Here is a 21904-nt window from a genome sequence, read left to right on the forward strand (position 1 = left end):
TGTGTATATATATATATATATATATATATATATATATATATATATATATATATATATATATATATACAGTTTTCAAGAAAATCAACCGCGTTAATACAATTATTATGTTTATACATTAATTTTTCAAGTTTTCTAATTAAAATTTTATTATAATTATTTAATTTATTATGTAAAAAACTAGAATTATTATTGTTCATGTTTATTAATATAAATAATTGCAAAAAGCTTTTTCGATATAAAATATATCATCGTCAGTGCGAAATATTTTAAAATAATAACGAAAATTACCGTTTATAAACAAATGTCGTCATACAGTATAACTTAATTTTAAGCGCGAAACATTTTTGAAAATATTATTATTAATTATTATATACTATATATTTAACATATTGATAAAATTAACTTTAAATTATTTATATAGATATATATTAGAATTAAACAACAACAACAACACACGTTTAGACGACATTTTCCCCGAGATCGGGGGTTGCCGTTTGGCTACCTATGATGAAACCGAAATACCCCTCGACGCCATCCACATCTGTCACTCGCCTCAGTATCACGCAACCCCGCTTTCACCCTGTCCTTCTCCACCTGCTCTCTCCATCCCAATCGCGGACGACCCCTCCCTACCACTCCTGCAACCTCGAACTCCAACGCTCGCCTAATCCCGACCCTTTCATCCCTTCTCAACACATGTGCATACCACCGCAATCTCGATCTGAATTTGATTAGAATTAAACAAAATAAATTTAAATTAAAATTTTAAAAATTTCTTAAAAAACGACCATAAAGTAAGTCAACAAAATAAATAGCAAAATCATACTACAATATTCATGTTTCCAAGTTTATATTATTATCATTGTCATTGTTATTATCATTATTATTATTACTCTTGATGTTGTTGTTGTTGTTGCTGCTGCTGTTGTTATTGTTGTTGTTGCTGTTGTTATTGTTGTTGTTATTGACAATGATTATGTTGTTGTTGTTAACATTAGTATTGGTGTTGTTGCTGCAATTATTAACATTATTGTTGGTGTTGTTGTCATGGTCGTTGGCATCTCTAACATGGTTAACATTGTTGTTGGTAGTAACATGGTTGTTGGTGGTAATGGTGGTAACGTGGTTGTTATTGTTGTTATTGGTGGTGAGAGAATTATTAATTAGTTTAGATAACTGTTTGTGAGTCGGAAGTACTGTTATACTATGTAGCTGAACATTTAATTTTTGATTTTTTATTTCTATTAATATGGCTTCGGCTATCGTTAAGGTTTTTGCAAAGAACATTTGTGTTATTGTCTTTTTCATTTATATATATATATATATATATATATATATATATATATATAACCTCGTTCCAAATTATATATATATATATATATATATAATTGGAACGAGCTTTTCGGATAAGCAGGTTTTATTAAAAATAATTTCCCAATTTGTTGTTATAACTTTTTTGAATAATAATTCAACACGTCGTAGATTGGTAGATTCAACTTTATATATATATATATATATTTCAAAAATTCAACACTACTTTCAACATTGTTCAACTTTTTTATATTTCTTTTTAATTTATTAATGTAAAAAAATTATACATTTTATTGTTTTAAAAATTTTATTAAATAAATTTGCAGATAGCTATTACGAGTTATAAATAACTCATCTTCAGTGCATTATATATAATGTATGTAAGATATTTGATAAGAAGGAACAAGTAATTATTAATTTTTATAAATTATTTAAAACAGAAAACAATTAAAATAAATTTAATAACATTAAATAATATAAAACGCGATTTTCAAAATTTTAACGGCAAGATTGTTTATATTATGGTTGTTAAGGCTATCAACGCTCAGCGGAGAAGAAGCGCGAATTAATTTATTTAATTAACTACATATTATTAATATTATTTTTACAATATTTAAAAACGTTATTATTATTATTATTATTATTATTGCTAACGTTATTATCATGACCATTTTAAATAAGCCTCCTATTTGCACTTACTTGTCAAATGATAATGAGTAATAGGGTTTTATCGTATACTTGATTATTTTTTATTAGTATTTTATCTGGATTTTATTTGTATATATATATTGTATTATTCTGTATGTTTTATGATATTTGATTGAATAAAAGAAGTGTTCCCATTATTATTATCATAGCTGTGGTTCTTCATGCTTCTTGTAATGATGTTCCAATTGCAAGTGATATTTGCGCTGTGGGTTGTGGCGTTGGTATCTACAGTGTTGGCACTGTTGTTGTTGTCGTTGTTATTGTTGATGCTGTTGTTGTTATTATTGGTGTTGTTGATGTTGTTGTTAAGGTTGTCACTATCGATGATGTTCCAATTGCAACTGATATTTGCATTGTGGGTTGTGGCGTTGGTATCCACAGTGTTGGCACTATTGTTGTTGTTATTGTTGATGTTGTTGTTGGTGTTGTTGATGTTGTTGTTAAGGTTGTCACTATTGGTAGGATTGTTGTTTACATCATCACTGTTGTTGGTGATAACATTGTTATCATTATAGCTGTTGTCGTAACTGTTATAATTATAATGATTGTTGTTTTTATTTAGTAGTCTATTTGCTGTTTGACTGTACTTGAATGTTCATGGAAGGATTTTTGTTTTGTATGAAAATTTATTCAGCTGTTTTCAGGTTTGTGATCTTGTTATTGCAATAAACTATTTGCGTGTTATTTAAAATTTGTCGTGTTAAAGTGATGTTATGCTGGTGTTAATAATGTTATTTAATTGCTCCATCTTGTAGATGCATGGTCAAACGTCTTGACAATGTGGTAGTTGTCATTCCAATATATGAAGCATTGTTGCGGTGCGAACATTCACCGACGGAGCATTTATATTCATATATTAGATGACTTTGTTGTAGTTGAGTAGTTGCAATGAATTATTAAGTGAATCTAACAAAAAATGAAATTCGTGTAATAGCAAATTGTTGACGAACGAATTTAAAAACTAATAAAAATATAAAAATACTGAAAGCCGATCAATCTAATTTATATGTAATATTAAACAATACAACCCATTTATCTAAATTAAGTGACATATTGAAAGATGAAATTAAATTTAAACTGATAACTAAAAATCCAACACTATCGCTTAAAACAAAAACTAACCAAATTATTCGACATATCAATGCTAACTCAACAGAACATAAAATACCGCTATTAACTGGAGACTACAGACCAGGTTATATGTATGGTACTGTCAAAATTCACAAAACTGGCGACCCACTTCGTCCAATAATTAGTCAAATACCAACAGTCACATATAATGTAGCAAAATGGCTCAACAACATCCTAACTCTATATATGCCAAATGAACATTGCATTTCTTCATCATCAGAATTTATTCACATCCTAAAAACTAGATCATCATCAGGTATCATATTATCAATAGACGTGGAATCTCTTTTCACTAACGTTCCTGTTGATGCCACAATAGATATTATTTTAAACTATGTATATCATAGTGCTATGAATCCACTAAAAATTAAACCTCATCTGCTAAAACAGTTACTTCAAATCTGACAAAAGAAGCTCCTTTCTACACTCCTGATGGAAAAATGTATCAGCAGGTCATGGGCTCCCCTCTAGGGATGATGTTTGCAAATTTCTACATGGGATATTTAGAAGAAACTGTTTTTCAAAAGAAACCACATATATTATAGTAGAAAATGAATACAACTTGATGGTGAATTTAAATTGATGAATTTAAATCCAACTCAGTTCTTTCCTTTACCCATGAAATTGAAAATAATAAACAACTACCATTGTTGGATGTCCTGATAACCAGAAATGACATTGGTTTTCAAACGCAAGTTTATGTAAAAGACACCAATTTGGGATTTTGTGTTAATGGTAAAAGCGAGACCTCAGAACAACATAAAAATAGTGTTATATTTTCTCTAATTAACAGAGCGTTTCAACATTGCTCTGATTATACACTCATCAACTCAGAATTATTAAGAATAAAAAAACTTCTCGTGAACAATAATTACTCTTTGAAACAAATTGATCAAGTCATAAATAGATTAACCAAAAAATATCATGAAAATGCACAAAATATACATCAAAATAATGCAATAACCAACAACGTTCTAAACAACAATGAACAGGAAGATAATGTCAACCCCTCCACCACGTCTAATAACTTTGATAATAACAGCATCAACACAACACAAGCCTCAACACAAACAGTAATAACAACAAGAACAACAGCCGTATCATTGGAAACCAAATCAACGACAAAATGAATGATTGAAGTTGAAGATTGAAGTTCAATTGAAAGATTGAAATTGAAAAGATTGAAAGTTGAAAATTGAAGATAATATTTATTACAAAAGTATCTTTTCAATGGCGTATAAAGAATCAATCAATCTTCGTTTTGCGTCCAGAGACCCGGTTGCTCGAGGTAGAACGTTGTTTTCGTTATCATCAACTTTTTGCGCCAAATTAGACGATCAGTTGTATCCATTTCATTTTAATTTAGAGTTTTCATGTCTTGCTCGATTGTTTGCGACCAGGACTTCTTTGGACGGCCTTTGGGACGTGTGCCAGGTACTTCAACATCTGCAAGAGAAGTTATGGCATTGTTTCCACTTCGTTTGACATGACCAGACCACCGCAGACGATGTTGCCGGCATTCGTCCTCCTTTATATCATCTAAACCAGCACGACGCAGGATTTCGGTAGATTTGATGTGGTCCTTCAGACTAATTCCTTGCATCCATCGAAGCATTTTCATGTCGGTTCGTTGAAGTTGTTGTTCCAGTTTGGTTGTCATTGGCCATGTTTCTGCACCATATAAAAACACCGGACGTATCACAGATTTATAAAGTCTTGATCGTAGTGGTAGTGGGATGTCACGCCGCATCAATATAGAGGCAAGGAGATGCCATTTATTCCAGGCTGCACGTATGCTGCTCGAACGGCAGCTTCAGCTGTTCCAGTACAATCCAGAACATCCCCTAGATATTGAAACGATGTGACTTTCTCTACCTTAATGGCTTCAAAAACATTGCTATTTCGAATTTGTTATTATGGATTGATGCAAGCAGGACAAACAAAATTGGACACTTTATATAAAGTACCATTTATTTTTGAACAACGTTTGTGACACCACTGGTTACACTGCTGACACTTGATTGAATTGTTACCTACACCAGCTTTACAAACTGAACCGGGCCATCGTCCAGTAGCTATGGATTGGATGGGTTCACCAGTGTTCATTGCTTTGGTTTTGCTGATGTTGACTTTGAATCCATGATCGGCGAGTCTGGTGTTCCAATCTTCAAACATCTGTGCTGCATTCTGCTCAGACGTGGCTGTTTAAACGATATCATCAGCATATATTAGATTCCAAATGTCACCAGTGCGTATCGGTTTTGTGATTTTTTCCATCACAGTTATAAATAACAGTGGACTGAGAATCGAGCCTTGGTTAACTCCAACGCCGATGTCAAAAGCATATGTGTTTCCTACCGTTGTGCTGACAAGAGTCTTAGTATTCGTATACAATTCCATTACAAGTCGAACAAGATATTCTGGAATGAGTTGTCGACGTAGACTCCACCTGATTGCTTCACGGGGAACTCGATCAAATGCTTTTTCAAGGTCTACAAAAATGTGTGATAGTTGTTGATTCTTTGCGAGGTACTTCTCTTGCAGTTGCCGAAGGATATGAATTTCATCAATTGTTGATTTCCCTGCTAGGAAACCAAATTGATAATTTCCGATTGGGATGCACGACGTTAATCTTCTCTCAATGATTTTTTCGACAATTTTCAGGGAGTGTTCTAACAGACGTATACCCCGATATGATGTTCATTTGTTCACCTTTGCTTTTAGTGAGCCACTCTCTGCACTGATCTGTCTGAGTCAGTGCAACTTGACGTCTTGCATAGTTGTTCTTCTCACATGAATTAATCCTTTTAATATCCAGTACTTCTTGGGCTAGCGGTTCTCTGACAAAAATTCCAACACCATTTTTGGCCGTCTTTTGACCATTCTAGAATAGTTTATATTTTTCTTTGTCTGAGTTGACATGACAGACACCATTCGATTTCCATCGGGTTTCCTGAAGGCAGCAGATGTCGAGCATTTCTGCGATTTCCATGCTGCGGCCAGTCAATGATTCAACATTGAGCGTTTCAAGTCTAAGTACCATAGAGGGGCCATTCCGAATTTTTCTGTAACATCCCTCCGCTATTGCATACTTTCCAGGGATTCTTGGCACCCCTTGACCACTTAAGGCCTGCTGGGGACTAGGGGCCGTTGTTTTTCTTTGCGATGGCATAAGAGTAATTTAGGGAAAAGTTTTTACATCTGGACACCCATATATATATATATATATATATATATATATATATCCTGGTAAAAGACCGAATTCTTGACAAAATGTAATAAATTCCACCGATTTATTAGTGTTTATCAACTTGTATTCGAATTTGTTTTAGTAAATTTTTATCGACAAGATTAAGTCTTGTCCTGGGCATGACATAAAACTGCATCCACGCTGCCTCTGCCTTGCGTGCTTTTGAGCAAAAGGCTAGGCCCACCGCTTATAACTGGTGATTGAAAGGATGTAAAAAATTTTCCAAAGTTTATTCCATGCCATCACATACAAACGAATGTCGGCAACACCGTCTGAGGTTTGGTCATGTTCAACGATGTACCAGACACACGTCCCAAAGTTCGTCCGAAGAAGTCCTAGTCGCAAACAATCGAGCAAGATATGAAAGCTATAAATTTAAATGACAACTTTTGATACAACTGTTACAAATTGATACAACTGATCGCCTAATTTGGCGCAAAAAATTGATGGCAAAGAAAACAACGTCCTACCTCGGGAGAACTGGGTCTCTGGACGCTAAACGAAGATTGATTGATTGAATTTGTTTAAAATTGAAGCTTTATTTTTATTAACAAACACTTTATCAAAATTATTGTAGATAGATCTATTTCGACATTAAACCGTTGTCGTCAGTATATTATTTATAAATTTATTAATTAGTATTGTTTCAGTTTTAATATTATTAAAAATATATACAAATAAATTCGAAAAAAAACATGAAATTCTAAAGAAAAATTTAAATGAAAATTTTTAAAATTTTTGAATAACAGTTGTCAAGGCGGCAAAAACAGCGTCAAAATTGTGAGGCGCGAAATTCATTAATTTATTATTATTATTGTTATCATTATAGTTATCATTATTATTGTCTTCATTATTTTAATAATAATAATAATATTGTAGTTTTTATTATTATTATAGTTATTACTATTATTATTATTTTTGTTGTTGCTGCTGTTGTTATTGATTGTGTTGTTGTTATTATCATTATTGTTGTTATCATCATTGTTAGATTGCTGGTTAATCCGATTAACTTAATTTTTCGAGTATATATATATATATATATATATATTTATTTATTTATTTATATTTATATATATATTCAATTCAATAATCCTTTTATTCAGCAAACATATGCGGAAAAAACATATGTTATTCGCTAGGAGATCCGAAGTTAGCACTTGTAGGGCCACCCAGATCAAATAAAGACAAAATACTTCTTAATAAACAAAATACTTTTAAATAAACATAAGTAACAAAAGAAGAGTCTCAAAAGTCCATACACACACATACACGCTATTATATCCATTCACTTATTTACCAACTCAAATCATCTATCCATCACGCAATTATATCCATTCACTTATTTACCAAATCAAATCATCTGTCCATCAATTCACGCAATTATATCTATTGATTTACCAAATCATCCATCCATCCATCCACCTAGCAAACCAAATTATCAATCAATCAACCAAAATCATTTATATTACCAGTATATCTGAGGCCTTAACCTGTAGGACCACCCTGATCAAGATTAATAGAAATATATAATAGTAAAACGTTTTATTCATAAATTTAAAAAATAAATTGAAACAAATGAAGCTAATGTATTGGAAGGAGAGACTTAAAATAATTAGTTCTAATCATTTCAAGAATACTTCTCTTTTAAACAAGCTGAGAGAAGTAATATTTTTAACTTATTCATGTAAAAAATCCCATAGACGAATAGAGACAGAAAAAACAGAATTATAAAAAAAAATTGTACGTGGTTTAGATAAATAAAAATCAGGCTTATTTCTAAGACCAATCGAGCGAGTATTGGTTAAATAATTCATTTGACTATATAAAGAAGAACATTGATTTAATCTATGCAATTTATTTATAAAAAAAACAGTAACAAATTTCTAGTATATAAATCATTAACTTTTATGATATTAGATACATCATAATAATTATCTACATGTTCAAATCTATTTAAATTAAATTAAATACGCATGAAATAATTTTGACAAACATTTAAGTCATGTCGATTAGATTTAGTAGTATAACCCTAAATAGAATTACAATATGTAAAGTATGGCAAGATAATAGAATTATATAATGTAAGCAAAATATAATTTGGAAACCTAGACCTTAGTCGATAGATCAGCCCTAAATTTTTTATAATCTTCTTAGATATAAATTGTATATGATCTGACCAAGATGAGTTACAAGAAATATTTACACCTAAAAATCTTATGTTATTAACCCTTTGAATAACATTATTATTTATTGATAATTGTATATTAATAATATTAGTACGTATCTTAGGACCAAAAAGAATAAAATTAGTTTTTGCTATATTAATTCTTAAATTATTAGACTGAACCCACTGATAAACATAACATAATTCATCATTAAAAATAGAAATCAAATCAATAATACTAAAATGAGAACATAACAAAGTTGAGTCATCAGCAAAAAGAACAAATTTCAAGATCTTAGATGAGTTGATAAAATCATTAATAAAAATATTAAAAAGCAAGGGACCAAGGATAGAGCCGTGAGGGACTCCAGACAAAATAGGTGAAGTAGAAGATATGGAACAATTTATGAAAACATATTGATACCTATCCTTTAGATAAGAAGCAAACCAGTTATAGGCATGCCCACGAATACCACATATAGAAAGTTTATATAATAATATTGAATCATCAATAGAATCAAATGCCTTAAACATTAACACAAAATTTCTTAGATTCAATAGCATTAGAAATAGAATTCACAACGTCGGCTAAAGCAAACTCAGTAGAGCGTCCAGCTCGGAATCTATACTCATTTGAAATTAAAAAATTATTAGAATTTAAAAACTTATTTAATCTTAAAAATACCATTTCAATAATTTTGGATAGGTTAGGTTAAAGGTTTATCTCTCTCTTTTGCGTTTGCTTCAGAGGTTTCAACGACAAACACACACAGCGTACAGGAATACGCGGGCAAATCACGCATCATACACATTGCATATAATAGGCGGGGATCTCTTTTTATTCGAACCCAGTCATTGCAATAGCAAGACCAGGCGCCTTTAACCATTGAGCCATCACGCCGCCATGAAAATCATAGGCATGAAACAATAGAAATAGGACGACAATTATTAATATCATGAGGATCACCAGACTTGAATAGAGAAGTAACTTTAGACATTAAGACATTAAGGAAAATAGCTATTATTAAAAGACAAATTAATCAAATGTTGAAGAGGAATAATAATATTGTGTAGAGTTTTTTTAAAAATAAAATGCCATACTGATAACCACCTATTGAAACGCGCTACAACAGTCTTCTCTCAATGACTTTTTCAATAACTTTAAAGGGAAGTTCCAGAAGACGTATACCCCAATATGAGGAGCATTTCAGTGGATTTCCTCTTCCTTTATATATCGGCACAGTTGTGCTACTGTTCCATTCCACTGGTAGTATGGATTTACTCCACATCTCCCGACAGATGTGTAGGAGGGCTCTGAAGCCTGCCCCACCAGATGCTTTGATGATATCATTTGTCCAGATGGACCAGCCACTTTACCCACTTTCATTGCCTTCAGCGCATCCGTAAGCTCTTCAGCTGTGATGTCCTAAATCGGTTTTCCACCGGAAGTGCATCAGAGTCCACCCCAATAAGGTTTGTTTCATTCAATAACTGATCGAAGTAATCTTTCCAGTGATCCTTCACTTCACTCTGCAAGGTTATTATGGTGCCTTTATTATTCTTTATGCATGTGACACCAACTATATCTTTTTTCAGTCTTTTGGCCTGATTTGCAATTCGGTAGAGTGACCGAATTTGTTTGCCTTTACTTCCAGTCAGCCATACCTTGCATTGATTTGCACGAGATATCGCAACCTGACATTTCGCTTCTGTGTTCTTTGATCGGTATGTTTTTCGATCTTCATCAGTTTTTGTCTTCTGCCATTGTTTGAAAGCTGCTTTCTTACTGGCAATAACATTTTGCAACGTCTCGTTCCACCACCAAGTTTCGCGGTTGTGCAGGCGTATTGGTCCAGATTTTCCACATACAGCTTTTGCAGCGTTTATTAGGGTGTCCTGCAAAGATTTCCAGGTTATGTCTATCTTCTCCAGACGATCCAACTGTGCCGATACCAACTCCTCGAATTTCTCCCTAAAATTTCTTCAGTTTCCAGGTCTTTATTCTAGTAGGCATTCGATTAGTCGCATGGCATGATAGTTCCATGATCATATCGGCCACCGGCAATCGATGTTGAGGGATGCATGCTTCGCCTGGAATAACTTTTGTACTCATGAATATTCGTCTGTGTTGTTGTCTGACGACAATAATGTCAATTTGTGTGCATGACATCCCGCTTTTATATGTGATCAAATGTTCTGCCCTCTTCTTGAAATAAGTGTTCAGGCTTTCAGCAAATCCCAGAATCCGTACACCGTCTTCGTTTTGAGACCCATAACCAAAGCCTCCATGGAAACCGTGGAACCCATTTGCTTTATCCAACATGGCCATTGAGGTCGCTACATATCAATTATATCTCTGATGATGGTGTTTTCCTGAAGGCATCTGAGAGTGTGTTTTAGAAGTCATTTTTGGTGTCTTCAGATTTACCGGTCTGTGGTGCATATGCAGAGAAAACAGTCAGAACCTGTTTTCCCATTCAGAGTTTAATCAGCATTAGGCGTGTCTTGATTCGAACCACCTCCAGTACATTTTGTGCCAGTGATTTCCGTATGAAGATTCTCACTCCATTTTGGGCTGTCTTTTGACCATTCCAGAACAACTTGTAACTCCTAATGAGAGAGACACCATTTGATTTCCATCTTGTTTCCTGCAGAGAATAGATGTCAACCCTTTGCCTTTCTAGCATGCCGACTATCTCCGTTGAGCGTCCAGTAAGCGATCCAGTATTTAAAGTGCCCGGTCTGATATTCTAGGAGGGGACGCCCGATTTTCAGCAATATACCTCCACTTTTGCGAACTTCCTTAATATTGTCACCCTTGACCATTTAAGGTCTTCCTGGGAATAGGGAATATTTTCTTTTTTTTGTGATGACATGGAAGATGTTTGGGTCAAAAAATTTTTTTATCTGGAATTGCCAAATTTCTAACGACAACCATCAGTTATAAGAATTCATAACTTTACATAAACTTTATATAACTTTATAAATTTATAATTTATAACCAGTTATAAGAAACCACCAGTTTAACTCGTGTCCACGAGAGCACTGTTGTAAGCAGCGCACCTAGCCTTTGGGTCAAAGGTCCCTGTTCTACAAAGCAGTGGATTTAGAATAGAAGATCATTCGCTGTTGAAGCCGTTGTCCTAGGATCCTACGCCTCTCACCGTTGTCTTCTTTTTTCTGGTATAGTTGGTTCGCGGCATCTGGCATCTTATTCCGTATTATTAAATGCAATCCTAAAAGGTTTCACTGTCCAGGACTTTCCCTTATCCACCACCTGGGGAAGCCAGTGTACACCAGCATGAAAAAATATATATATATAGATATATACATACATATATAATGGTCTCCTTCCGACATATACATATATGTATATATTCTATCAAGCCGAAATCGAAATGTCATATTTATTAATCACCATGAATAACTTTAATGCATGATTTCATTTTAATGTATAACATTTGAGAAAAATTTTAACTTAGATTTATAGTAATTGTTTATGATATTAGTATTTATTATTATTATGTTAATCCTAAGATAAACATTTTATTACTCTTTTGACATTTTGACTGGAATATAACTTTGATTCATTTTAAAATGATAGAGGGCCATGAATGTCCGATTTGTTTGCAAACCTGTGTTCAACCAGTCTTGCTGCCTTGTAATCACATATTTTGTTATTTGTGCGCCAAAGGACTGGCCAGCCATTCAAAAAAATGTGCTATGTGCAGGAAAGTTATACCGGACAATTACATGGTGAGACCAAAACTGCTTGATGATTCTGCTCCAATGCCAGCAATAGACGGTTTAACTATTAATCTTGTTGTTTGCTGTTTTCTTTTCAAATTTAAACAAATTTTTTTTCCTATTTTTTATTTGTTTTGTTCTATTTGATTATTGGTTCTATTTTTTAAAATTTAATTTATTCATTTTATTTTTACGTCATCTTGGCTATTTTTGTATTATCTTGGTCAGTTTTGTATGTTTGCTGATTTGTATGTTGGTTTCGTACATGTTTAATCGTACAACTCTCCACTACACATAATAAATCCTGTACAAATCTGAAACCGTTTCAGAATCTTTGATTTATTTATAACTTTCCATTGTCCTAGCAAGATGAGATTTCGTACACTTGCTCATTTTCGATGACTGAAATAATTAAATTAATTCATTTGATTAATTAATTATTAAAGTAAGTGAATATATGTCTGACGAAAAGTTATGGTATTATGCCTTATTTTGTTTATTCTAATTCATTCGTTTGATTATTTTTGTCCCATTTGTTTATTTATATTTTTTAAATTTTACATTATTTTTATTTTTCATCTTTTTTTGTATCTATTGAATACATAACATTTTTGAGCATTTTATTTTTTTGTAATTTCATTTTTATTTGCTATAATCAGAAAACGTCATCTTGCTAATCCTGCCAGAGCGTTTATTGAATTACAGAAATGTATGCTATAAGAATTTATTTGATTGGTAGATCGATTGGTTGACTAAGTGATTGGTGTATTGAGTGATTGAAAGATAATAACTATCAAGTAAAAAAACTTTTGTTACAACATAACATTTTTGTTAAATTCAATTAAATATATTTTTCAAAATTTTTTGGTCTAGGCAAGTACCAATGGTTCTACCGAGGAACAAATGGATGGTGGCAATACGACCCTCGTGTTAGCAATGAAATTGAATTAGCTTTCAACAATGGTGAAGTCTCAGTTAAAATAATGATATCTGGATTTTTATACATAGTTGATTTTAAGAGTATGATGCAATATCGAGAAAATATTCCAAGTCGATCGAGGTGTATAAAACGTGATCTCATAAACATACCAGATAAAAAGGGAGTTGCTGGTCTCTACAAAAATAGAATTACAGAAGACACTGATGACTCCGGTTCCAATGCTGACAACTTAAACTCCTCGTTGTTTTTTGCTGGCGATTCACCCAGCATTAATGTAGTTGGTAATGATAAAAATGTTGCTGGCTGTGATGGAGCACATACAAATTATGTCTCTCTGGAAAGTTGCATCAAAATTGTGGGATCGTCTGACTCACATCCAAATTCGTCCTCTGAGATATTAACAACTTATATTCCAGTTCTGTCATTAAATCAGTTATCATCTCCAGCACGGATGATTTTCAGAAATTCATTGGCAGATTTATCGCAATCAATGTCACGTCTTTCTGTTCACAATTCTCAACCTGCTTTACCTTATGCTTCAGACAATGTTCAGTCACTTTTAGAAATCGAATTGTCTTCACAATCTCTTTCAAAACCTGTTTTATCCCAATCTACATCATCGTTTTCAGCACTATCACCTTATGATTTAAACGAATCGCCAATAAATCTTTCTCAGAAAATCTGCCCATCAAACCAAACAAATTTGAATAGATCATCATTTATGTTGCCACCAAATACGAGTTCTGTAGTTCAGTCAACATTAGATTCGTTTCTTCAGCAATCATCGTCATCATTACACCCAAACCTAAATGGTACAAGCAAATCATCTTCAAAGGTGCCAAGTTACGTTGTCTCTTCATCATTGATCGTACAATCACATGATGAGCAGAACAAAACATTGCAAACTGGTCAACATTCTTCTACATCTTATCATCTTAATCGGCACCATGCAACTGCAAGAAGCAAAAGTTCAGAAAGATTGGAAAATATCGAAGATGTCAGTAACGAAAAATTTGAATCTGGAAAATAATTTTGAATAAGAACATTTACAGACACAGATATATATACATATATATATATATATATATATACATACATATATATATATATACATATATATATATATATATATATATATATATATATATTTACAATATTCTATAAATTCTACCGAATGTTTGGCGTTAATATGTTTGTAGTTCGTTTTTTCGATTTTTCTCACTAAAGTTTTTTGGTGAACGTTTAGTTTATTAAAATTCAAAATAAACTTATTTTTCGAATTCATGCTGCAGATAAGGCCATATTTCGATTCCGAATGAATCATCGTCAGTGCTCCTTGCTGTATAAATAGGGAAATATTGACTTTGTCAAGATTAACTTTGACAAACTTTAAGATCTTCTTTGGTCTCCTTTTCTTCATCGATAGCATCATATTCTTCTTTGTCACTATTTACGATGCTAGTTTTTATTACTTCTTTGTTTTCGTTGTTGGTGAGGTTGTCATTTTTTGTTGTATATTTATTTTTGGTTTATTGATGTCAATTAGGACTGCTTCTGCAATTTTAAGATGCGTGTAGTTGCTGTTCTGGTATATTACTTTGGTGTTGCTGTCGAGGATTTCACGGCTAATTGTGATTGAGTGTGTTGAGTTCAAATGAGATTTGATAGCACCCCTCTGTTTATGCATCGTAAGCCTTCTAGTCAGTGAGGTAGTAGTAATCGACGTCTTTTTATTGAAGAATGATGACCAGCCAATTAAGAAACCTGACACCTAATTGGCATCAAAGTTCAATTTTACAACACCAAAGTTAATTTTTACAACGTCAAAGTTAATCTTGACAAAGTCAAGAGCATATACATATATATACAGCAAGGAGCACTGACGATGATTCATTCGGAATCGAAATATGGCCTTATTTGCAGCATGAATTCGAAAAATAAGTTTATTTTGAATTTTAATAAATAAACGTTCACCAAAAAACTTTAGTGAGTAAAATCGAAAAAACGAACTACAAACATATTAATATATATATATATATATATATATATATATATATATATATATATATATATATATAAGACCATAATTTTTACAATATTCTAACAATTTATTCTGAATTTTTGATAAACTAAACGTTCTCCAAAAAACTTTAGTGAGAAAAAACGAACTACAAACATATTAACGCCAAACACTTAGTAGAATTTATATAATATTGTAAAAAAATATATATGTGTGTGTGTATATATATATATATATGTATATATGTATATATTTATATATATACAGTTATTAAGAAATATCACCGCATTTTCCGCATTGTTGAGTTTGTAACAAGTTTTTCAATTTTTTGAACAATTATTTTATCAATATTATTCAATTTATTCAAATTAATAATAAAATTTCTAACTATTTTAGACTGCATTTGTTCATATATACATTTAAATAAAAGCTTTTTTCGGTAACCTTTACCATCATCAGTGTAATAGATTCAATGTTATTACATGCTAATTAAAAATGGTTACAAAAGAACATTTATTGAAAAAATTATTAGCAAAAAATATCGTGACGTAACAAACAAAAGTAACGATGATGAAACAACAAATGACATAATTACAAAAATACGATGTCGACAGCTTTTAAAACCGATGAGAAAATAATAAAAAGGATTGTCAACAGTAATGTAAAAACTATCAACAAAAATGATAAATTAAAACTTAGGCTTTATAATAACAAAACCTCCTCCCTTTTTCTTAAAGATAATTTCAATACTAAACCAGAATCGATAATGAAGAGCAGTCATCTAGTAAATTCTTTTGATTGTAAAATCTGCGATTGTAGTCACCGAAACACAGAATATATCAGATTTACTACTACGACTTTGTCAAGAAGTGACATTGTGGAACTAAAAACTGAATATAAGAAAATATATAAATGAAAAATTTATTCAAAACTATATATAATATATTATATATATATACATATATATATATATAATTATATACATAATAAATTCCACCGATTTATTAGTGTTTATCGACTTATATTCGAATTTTTCAATTTGTCTTAGTAAATTTTTATCAACATCCAACAACGAATTACGACAATACTTCCAACTCGAAGAATGAACAGCAATATCGTTAATTGGATCAACCAGAAATCTAACTATGATAATAATAAGAACGATAATGATAACGATAAAAACAATAATAATAATAGTGATAATAATGGTAATGATAATAACTATAACAATAATAACGACAATAATAGTAAAAACAATAATAATAAATTGAATTAATTTTGCGCCTCACAATTTTGACGCTGTTTTTGCCGCCTTGACAACTATTATTCAAAAATTTTTAAATTTTCATTTAAATTTTTCTTTAGAATTTATTTGTATATACTTTTAATAATATTAAAACTATAATAATACTAATCAATAAATTAATGAATAATGCACTGACGACGACGGTTTAACGTCGAAATAGATTTATCTGCAATAATTTTAATGAAATGTTTGTTAATGAAAACAAAGTTTCAATTTTAAACCGACTCAATTTTGTTGATAAAAATTTAATAATGCAAATTGAAAAATTCAAATATAATTGATAAACACTAATAAATCGGTGGTATTTATTATAAATATATATATATATATATATATATCAAGAATATATATATATATATATATATATATATATACATGACAATTCGGTCTTCTACCAGAATATATATATATACGACACGATAAGATATATTTTTATTTGCTTCAAAAATAAGAAAAGAAGACAGGATGACCATGATCAAGTTATCAGGTAACTTATCTAGCATGGCCACCTTACAAATAGTTTTAAACAAAATGAAATGTGAATGTGAACTCAAAATTTCGTAAAAGAGAAATAATAATGTTCAGGAACTAAAATTGTTTTACGAATAATCCACTGTATCCTTAAAAGTTAAAAATTAGAATTTTGAATTATGGTTCAGTTGTTCTTCAGTTTGTTTTTAAATGTTGACAAAACTTTAGTATCTAAAACAGAATTCAAATCACAATTAATTATTAAGTTATTTTAAATCCGTGGTCCATTGCACAAAATATGAAAAAATAAAATATTCGTTTTTGCTTTATTACATCGTTTTATGTTTTTGTGTCGATTATTAAAAACAAAACAATAATAATTTGAAAAAATGGTTGGTAATAATCCAGCGTAATGCTTAAAGACAAAATTTGCGCATAAATACACATGGAGATTCTTATAGTTCAAATTACGCGTTGAAATAAACAGCTCCTCTGATGGAGCATTAAATTTTGAGCAGGTAATGGTCTTCATTGCTTTTTTCATGAACCGTTGCAGCGGTTGTGTCAATGATAGATACGTCGATGCCCAAATGATGTTACCGTAGACGAGATGAGGAAGGCAAATTGAACTGTACAGAAGTCTTAAGGTACATCTTGGTAGAAAGAATTTTATTCTGCTGATTGCACCCAATGATTTGGATACTTTGTTTGTTACGCAGCCTATATGCTCTTTGAATGTTAATTTATTGTCAATTACGATTCCCAAGAATTTTGACGACTTAAATTCTGATATTGTTTCATCATCAACAATAATTTTATAAGGCTTTTTGTGATTTAAGTATTGGACGGGTCCAAAAACCATAAATTTAGTTTTTACCTTGTTGAGGGTCAGCCTGTTATTTCTGAACCATTGAACAACGGTTTGAACATTATTGTTAATATCACTTACTAATTCATTAATGTTTTTATCACTTTTGAATAGGTTCGTGTCATCAGCATACATCACGTAATTGAATCTTTCTTATGCGTTTGGCAAATCATTGACGTAAATGGCAAACAATAGAGGCCCAAGTATGTTGCCCTGAGGTACTCCCACATTGATCTTTTGCAATTTCGAATCTTTCCCATTTCACCTCACATACTGCAATCTATCACGCAGGTAACTCTCCAACAATCTGAAGACTTTCCCTCGCACTCCATAACGTTCTAATTTGTTTAGAAGGATTTCATGGTCGACGCAGTCAAACGTTTTACTTAAGTCTAGAAAAATGCCAGTGGTAAGCTTTTTCTCTTCGGATGCTTTGCCGATGTTACGAATCAGTTCAATAATTGTCATTTCTGTCGAATATTTTTTTCTAAATCCATATTGATTTTTTGAAATTATGTCATATTTGTCGAAAAAAGATGATAATTTATTATGAATGATTTTTTCATAAACTTTTGTGAAACCTGGTAGCAGTGAGATAAGTCTAAAGTTTGATATTTCATAACTGTTTTTAGTTTTTTGGATTGGTATTATTTTGGCGTTATTGTGTGAAAACTGGCAGGTGATCAGATAAATCGCAGGCTACCACACCCTGTAAACGCACGTTCAACGAGAAAATGTTATCGATTACAAATTGTTTTTTGTTGTAATTCTTGTAGGGAGCGTAATTAGTGAATGAAGGCCATGAAGATCCAAGATTTGTCGTATATTGTTATTGCTTTTATTCACAATATCAGTCAAATTTATGTTGAAATTCCCTGTGACTATGAGGTGTTTATTTTTTTTCATTTAATTTTGTTAAAACTTCATCAATTTCTTCACAAAAAAAATTGACTGAACTTGAAGGCGGTCTGTAAGCGACAATAACGACGATATTTTTAAGCTGAGATTCATTAATGATTTCCAAAGCATCTATTTCAGATGTTGATGGCAATGAGTCATTTACATCAAGCCGCAGTGTAACGTTGAGTGTGTTTTTTACAAATAGTCCAACACCACCTCCTCTCCTGTTCACACGATTTTTTCCAAAGAAGCAATAACCATCTATCAGCACCATACCCATATCACGATGATCAGATAGCCAACTTTCACTGGTGGCAATCACATCAAATTTAAAAGCAAAAAGATCGAGAAACTCGTTCAATTCGTTAATTTTATTATTTATGCTTCTTATGTTGAAATGGGTTAAATTGAATAAAACCTCAGTTGTTGAGATACGTTCGACACTGAAGCTATTTATTTCATCCACATATTCAAACATTTTACAACAATTTTCATAACATTTTGTTATTACATTTTTATCGTCATCCATGATTGGCTTATGAAAATATGTAATAAATTAGATTTATTGGTGTTTATCGACTTGTATTCGAATTTTTCAATTTGTCTTAGTAAATTTTTATCGATAACATTGAGTCTGTTTAAAGTTGATGCTTTATTTTTATTAACAAACATTTTATCAAAATTATTGCAGATAGATCTATTTCTACGTTAAACCGTCATCGTTAGTGCATCATTTATAAATTTATTGGTTAGTATTATTATAGTTTTAATATTATTAAAAATATATACAAATAAATTCGAAAAAGAAACATGAAATTCTAAAGAAAAATTTAAATTTTTTAAACGATTGTTGTCAAGGCGGCAAAAACAGCGACAAAATTGTGGGACGCGAAATTAATTTCTTATTATTGTTTTTATTATTGTTTATATTATTATTATTGTCTTTATTATTATTATCATCATTATTATTTATATTTTAGCAATATAGGTTTTATTGACGTTTTATATATTTGAATTTTATATCAAATTGTGGGATAATCTCTAAGAAAAATGGCTGTGTTTTTAAAATTGAGTTTTATCAAATATTTCAAATTTAATGGTTTTATTGGTTTAATTTTGATTTTAATCTCTTATAATACCGTTAACGCAACAATTTGTCCGCACTTCGCATACAGCTTCTCGTTGACTTGGATAGCGGAAACCCTGGGTAATCTAATTGTTGAAGCTGTCCGAAATTGGCTAGATATGCCAATTAGCGGTTGTGTAGCATTACTTACTTCGTTGCCAGCAAAGATTGGAGGCCATTACATTGTGTCGCAAAAAGATGCCACAGAAAGAGCGAGATTAAAGCTGCGCAACTATTTCAAAACTAGTCAGAAGAAAGAGATGCTTATACAAAGAATCGACAATTGATTATATCAAGATCGACAACACTCTCTCAAAATCAGGTTCCTTAAAATTATCGCTCAAACAATTAGAAAAAGAAAGAATTGAATCGTGATTCAACCATGTCATTTCGCTGGAAAGTCAGGGCACAAAATGAAAACCGTCATCAAAGCTAGCAACATCTCTCGTTGGTCAAAAACTACGGAGAATATTTTTAGAGCCCTCTTTAAATTTGCTAGGAAATATTTAGTGCAGCAACTGCCAACAAATGCTAATTTGTTTAGATGGGGCAAAACATCAAGCTCTCTATGTTCTTTCTGTGGCTCTTGACAGACAAATAAGCATGTGGTTTCTAACTATAGTTCCACCTCCACTCTAGCAAAACACACCAAAAGTCACAAAAAGATTTTAGCCGCGATCACCAACCGATTGAAAGTATGTGCGCCTGCCAATTGTCGGTTATTTGCAGATTTGAAATTTGATATTGCCTATATCGGATCTGTTCAGCACTCTACGTCCCGACATAGCCATACTGCAAGGCGACACAGTCGAGATAAGGAGTTAGCGGTGTGTCATGAAAGCAACCTAGAATCATCCAGACAATATGAGAAATAAATATTCCGATAATTTGCATAGCTATTTAAATGACATTTACAAACACCGCTCAATAATTATAAACACTTTTGAAATATCTCCAGTTGTTTTCTATAATAACTTTAATCCTTCATTGTTTAAAATTATGTGGCCGGTTTCTTTTAATGATGAGTTATATCAATTCATATCAATCACATCATCACATAAGCATTAAAACATTTTACGTACTCAAAATGGCCACAGAGGCATCAAATTATTCGACATCACTGAATCACTCATAATCTCACGCATCAAATATGCAGCTCCCTCCTAGTCTGGTTTTGCTACACAACAACAAACTCAACAATTACAATCTCTCATTAAAAACTAATCCGCTTCAACTTTCTACCTGCATAATATCCTACCGTCACTCAGACATTCAACTCACTTGATTCAAGACTGTTCAAGAAAGTAGAAAATAACAAAAATCACTTCATCCATCCTCTACTACCACCAATTAAAACTAATACACACAACCTTCGTCAACGCAAACATATCTATCAAGTCGCCACCCAATCTACATATCAGGAAAAGACTTTCATCACAAGACACCTCAATTATATTTACACTCAATAAAACTTTATCATTCACTCAACTAGTTTTTATTTAATAAAACTTTATCATTCACACAACTAGTTTTTATTTATCGATCACCTCAATAACTCACTATGTCTATTGATTTGCGTTTTTATGCCATTACTTCATTTTATTGTCAATTTATTTTTTTTTATTTCATTTTATTATTATTTTATTTATTTTATTTATTTCATTACTTATTTATTTAATTTAATTACTTGCATGCTGTAACAGTTTCTGCGTCTGTCGGACCCTGATTTTTAAAGAATAATAAAAAAACTACAACCTAAGAATTGCAGAAGCCATTTTTATCGAATCAGAAAAACCTTCCATCAACATCCAACATCGAATCATAACAACACTTCCAACTCGAAGAATGAACAATAACGTTAATCGGATCAACCAGCAATCTAACAAATGATGGTAATAACAATATTTATAATAACAACAACACCATCAACAACAACACAATCAAGAATAATAATAATAATAA

At 31.5% G+C, this 21904-nt stretch overlaps 2 protein-coding genes across 2 annotated transcripts; one reads left to right on the plus strand and one right to left on the minus strand.

The window, feature by feature from the left end:
- Positions 1 to 11041: 11041 nt before the first annotated feature.
- On the minus strand, positions 11042 to 11263 carry HELRODRAFT_68746 (hypothetical protein; the record flags this gene model as incomplete). The annotated part of the gene is made up of 1 exon (XM_009028953.1): positions 11042 to 11263. A coding segment is annotated over one exon (222 nt), but the record flags the coding sequence as incomplete, so codon positions are not given.
- An 898-nt stretch (positions 11264 to 12161) lies between these two features.
- Positions 12162 to 13426, plus strand: HELRODRAFT_68712 (hypothetical protein; the record flags this gene model as incomplete). The annotated part of the gene is made up of 2 exons (XM_009028948.1): positions 12162 to 12386; positions 13190 to 13426. Coding segments are annotated over 2 exons (462 nt in total), but the record flags the coding sequence as incomplete, so codon positions are not given.
- Positions 13427 to 21904: the final 8478 nt, after the last annotated feature.

This window comes from Helobdella robusta (assembly GCF_000326865.2).
Source record: "Helobdella robusta unplaced genomic scaffold HELROscaffold_6, whole genome shotgun sequence".
NCBI classification, from domain to species: Eukaryota; Metazoa; Annelida; class Clitellata; order Rhynchobdellida; family Glossiphoniidae; genus Helobdella; species Helobdella robusta.